This window comes from Clupea harengus, chromosome 16, assembly GCF_900700415.2.
Source record: "Clupea harengus chromosome 16, Ch_v2.0.2, whole genome shotgun sequence".
NCBI lineage: Eukaryota > Metazoa > Chordata > Actinopteri > Clupeiformes > Clupeidae > Clupea > Clupea harengus.
Window position 1 is genome coordinate 6,483,262 of NC_045167.1, and position 5,000 is coordinate 6,488,261.

Sequence of the window (5,000 nt, forward strand, 5' to 3'; positions counted from 1 at the left end):
GAAACAGGTGGACTAACACAACACAAAAGAAGATAGAAAAACAGAGAGAGGGAGAGAGGTGAGGAGGAAGAGGGGTGGAGAGAAAGAAAGAAAGACAGAAAGAGGGAGAGAGAGAGAAAAAAGTGTTTCTATCAACAGGCTGAAAGCAGACACACACACACACACACACACACACACACACACACACAGTATAAAAGACTTCCTGACATTACAGAAACATACACTTATGCTTCCTGCCTGCCATGATGGTGGAGGAGATGGCATCAGGGATGAACAAAGAACCGGAGACTAAACACACACACGCGCACACACACACGCAGAAAAGCTTGGGAGGTTCACACAATTTCATGTACAAAAGTGTGAAAGTGTATAAATAAAGACAAATTTGCTCCATCCTTCTGTGAATGTGCTGTTAATATGATGTGTATGCAAATAACTGTAGTCTGTGTGTATGTTGCTGTGTGTGTGTGTGTGTGTGTATGTTGGTGTGTTGGTGTGTGTGTGTTGGTGTGTACATGTGTGGATGTGCGTGTGTGCGTTTGGAGGTTAAGTGGCATGAACACTGGGGCCTTTGTAGGCCGAGATCCTTATAGCACCTTACCCCCCTCCCTTAAACGTGCCTCAAGCTCACACACACACACACACACACACTCACACAGAGGTCATGTGACACATCAGGGGTGTCTGGCGTCAGAGGACTGAAATACACACCTGCCTTAGAATGACCACACAGAGAGAGTGAGACTGATACACCCAGACACAGACAAACACACACACACACACACACACACACACACACACACACACACACACACACTCGCAAGCAAAGAAGTGCACACACAAACATACACAGATAAGTTCGCCCTCACAAACACATAAGAAGACTCCATTCCAACCTGAGCCAAACACATGGGCAAAATCATACACAAACACACACACAAACAGAAACACAGCCACACACACACAGACAGGCGCACATACACAGGCGCACACACACACACACACACACACACACACACACACACACACACACACACACACACACACACACACACACACACACTCAAACTGGAGCCACCTCTAACACAATCACATTCAGACCTCCATTCATGTCTGTGCTGCCCGTGCTGGAGTAACTGGTGCCTTACTGAGACCTCTGCATAGAACGCTCCTCACACACTCACACTGCTCTCCGACACACACACACACACACACACACACACACACACACACACACACACACACACACTCCGTCTCTCTCTCAGATGCCCATACACACACACACACACACACACACACACACACACACACAGGCGCGCACACACACACACACACACAAACACACACACACACACAAACACACACACAAACATGCCTGACGTTCTGAAAACTAAGGGTTTGTCAGTGCCTGCGCTGTGGATGCTGAGTGTTTGCTGGAGGGTCTGCGTGCGTTTTAAAGGCTGCACTTAAAGCATATGGTTTTTGAATACTAAACATATGTAGAACTTGCATTCTGATAAATCAATACTTTTTACAATAGTTTAAACAGCAGTAATGACGGTGTTGTCCAAGCATCCAGGACGCTAACTAGCCAAAAGCTAACAGGCTTGCCTTGCAAACACCAACAGCAGCACAGCACAGCTCTGATAAAAGCTAGCAAGCTTGCTAGTTGATTTATTTGTGTGATATATTAAGTGTTGCCATTTTGTACGTGCAGTTCTTGCATTTCTGTGCTGTTTGCGACAGAACTAGAAAGTGAATAACGTGGGGGGGATAGAAGGAATAACATTCGCTTATCTCTCCTCCACACCACCAATTCACCATCAAAATCAATGAGGAGGATGCTAAAGCTAGTTACCTACAGAAACCATCAAAATCAATGAGGAGGATGCTAAAGCTAGTTACCTACAGAAACCATCAAAATCAATGAGGATGATGCTAAAGCTAGTTACCTAGAGAAACATACCTCACACCTGCTTACTGCCTTCAGATATTTTGAACATTCATATCCATATATAGATCCATATATAGATTCTTTCTTTTTGGATTGTTAAGATATATAGAATTACCAAATAAATATGTGAAAAACTCGTCACTCAAAATTGAACTGTTGCATATGTCTTCATCTGTTAGAGATCTCAGAAGATCTACCGGACATGGTGAATTCTAGCAGAAGTTAGCAAGAAATACTGACATGACCCACAGGCTGTGTGATGTTAAGCCATGTGGGTGTGCACGTGTAATGAGTATGAGTACTCATCTGTGATGTTAGGCCATGTTGGTGTGCACGTGTAATGAGTAGGAGTACTCATCTGTGATGTTAGGCCATGTGGGTGTGCACGTGCAGAGTACTCATCTGTAATGTTAAGCCATGTTGGTGTGCATGTGTAATGAGTATGAGTATGCATCTGTGATGTTAAGCCATGTGGGTGTGCACGTGTAATGAGTATGAGTACTCATCTGTAATGTTAAGCCATGTTGGTGTGCATGTGTAATGAGTATGAATACTCATCTGTGATGTTAAGCCATGTGGGTGTGCACGTGCAGAGTACTCATCTGTGATGTTAAGCCATGTGGGTGTGCACGTGTACAGTACTCATCTGTGATGTTAAGCCATGTTGGTGTGCATGTGTAGAGTTTGCATATAACCGTAAGCATCATCATCACCTCACAAGAAGTACTAAAAAGAACATATATTGTTATGTTGGGTAGTGTAGTGTTAAGACCATATATTGCTATGTTGGGTAGTGTAGTGTTGAGACCATATATTGTTATGTTGGGTAGTGTAGTAACGTATTTTAGTGCTGTAACATATTTGATGTGTGTCTGTGTGTCTGTGTGTGTGTGTGTGTGTGTGTGTGTGTATGTGTATGTGTGTGTGTGTATGTGTGTATATGTGTGTGTGTGTATGTGTGTGTGTGTATGTGTGTATATGTGTGACTCACATCTTGTCCTGTCCAGCTCCCACTCTGAGAGTTAACCTTGGGATGACCGGGGAGAGGAGAACAGGGGGATCAGCCGCCTTCACCTGAGAGAGAGAGAGAGAGAGAGAGAGAGAGAGAAAGAGAGACACACACGTTACTGTTTATATTCACATTGGTGTATTTTTGTTTTCTTTAATCTCCTGGTGATTACTCTGTTCCTCTTAACACTGGCTGGAGCAACACTGTGTCAAACAGTCAAACAGTCATGCTAACACATCAACTCAACTCAACTCAACCCAGAGAAAGACTCCTAACATCCCTTTATTGGAGCACTGATCTCAGGACAAGTTGGATTAAAACCATTTAAATTTATTAGTTTATAAAACCACCACAGCCATGTGAAGCCCTTAAACATACAAGTATGCAATACAAAAATACATTCTTACACATCTAAAAACACTAAATTAAGACACGCACATTCTTATAAACTAGCACAACCTTAAGAGAGAGATGGAGAGAGGGACAGAGATAGAGAGAGAGAGAAAGAGAGTGAGAGTGAGAGATGGGTAGAGTGATCGTGATATAAAGTGAGATGGAGAGAGAGAAGCAGAGATAGATATACAAACATTACCCCCCCCCCCCCAAACACACACACACACACACACACACACACACACACACACACACACACACACACACACACACACACACACACACACACACACACACACACACAGCCACCTGAACTGTTGCCAAGGGTCTATGTTGGTCAGGAACAAAAGAGAGATGAGCATGGGAGAGATAAAGAGGGAAAGAGAATGACAGAGAGGGGGAGAGAAGAGAGAGAGAAAGAATGACAAATAGAAGAGAGAGAATGAGAGAATGGAGAGAGAGAGGAGAAAGAGAATGAAAATGGAGAGAGAGAATGAGCAATAGGAGAAAGAGAGAGAGAGAGAAAGGAGAGAGAATGAGAGATAGGAAAGAGGGAATGAGAGATAGCTCCAAAGATGGCATGACGAGGAGACGGAAGGGAAGAGGTGGGAAAGATGGCACAGCCAACGTGGAGAGAAAGACACAGAGATGAGATTTAAAGATGGTGGGAGAGGATTGGAGCTCAAAAGCGCTGTTGCTTTCGCGCTTAGTGTGTGTGTGTGTATGTGTGTGTGTCTGTATGTGTGTGTGTCTGTGTGCCTGCGAGTAGATGTGCAGGAGCTTAGTGCAGCAGTCTTTTTGTGTGTGTGTGTGTGTGTGTGTGTGTGTGTGTGTGTGTGTGTGTGTGTGTGTGTGTGTGTGTGTGTGTGTTGTCTTTGTGTCTGGGGTGAACCCCTGCCGATCGCTGGGCTTTGTTACTGAGCTATCCCCTATAATGCTGCAGCACTAATTGTTTAACACAGAAACACGTCTTTTCTCCCTCTAATGTTTTTGTTTTTATTGTCGCCGATGCATTTATTACAAAACCTTTGTGGATTTGAATACTACCCCCCCCCCCCCCCCCCCCCCCTCCTCTTGTTTCTCTCCCTCTTTCTCTTCTCTGAGCTTTTTTCCCCAGCACGCCCTAAAAAAGCAGAAGTGTGGAGCTCAGCAGAAAAAATACAGCAAATGTCTGGCAAGTTGCATCATTTTTTCCCACCGTCTTTCTTTTTCCTCTCCTCTCCTCCCGAAACCTCCTAAGATATACACCCCCCCCCCCCCCCAACACACACACACACACACACACACACACACACTCTCTCTCCTCTCCTACTGAAACCAAGCGTGTGTAACCCTGTTAGCCAGAGCATTTGCATATATGCAGAAACGCATCAACAAACGTGCGCGTGTAATGGATATAAAAACAAACAAACAAACAAACAAACCAAATAAATAAATAAAAACATCAACAGGAAGGAACGCGGTAAGATGGAGTGGTAAGGCACTTCAGAGCCGCGTCGATTGCCGAGCGATGCACCACTCTCAGGTACACATGCACGCACACACACACAAACACACACACGCACACACTCTCGGAGATCAGTGCATTTGCCAAGCTGATGGCGCTACTCGGGTAAGCGCAGATCCGAGGCGCCAAAAGTTCCG

General features: G+C 44.6%; 1 protein-coding gene across 1 annotated transcript in view; it reads right to left on the bottom strand.

Annotated features, from left to right (window-relative positions):
- Positions 1-5,000, bottom strand: part of taf3 (TAF3 RNA polymerase II, TATA box binding protein (TBP)-associated facto) — a 62,130-nt gene that overhangs the window by 5,749 nt on the left and 51,381 nt on the right. Inside the window, exon 4 of the mRNA XM_031582282.2 lies at positions 2,946-3,028. Within this exon, the coding sequence (XP_031438142.1) occupies positions 2,946-3,028 (83 nt within the window). The remainder of the gene's footprint in view (positions 1-2,945; positions 3,029-5,000) is intronic.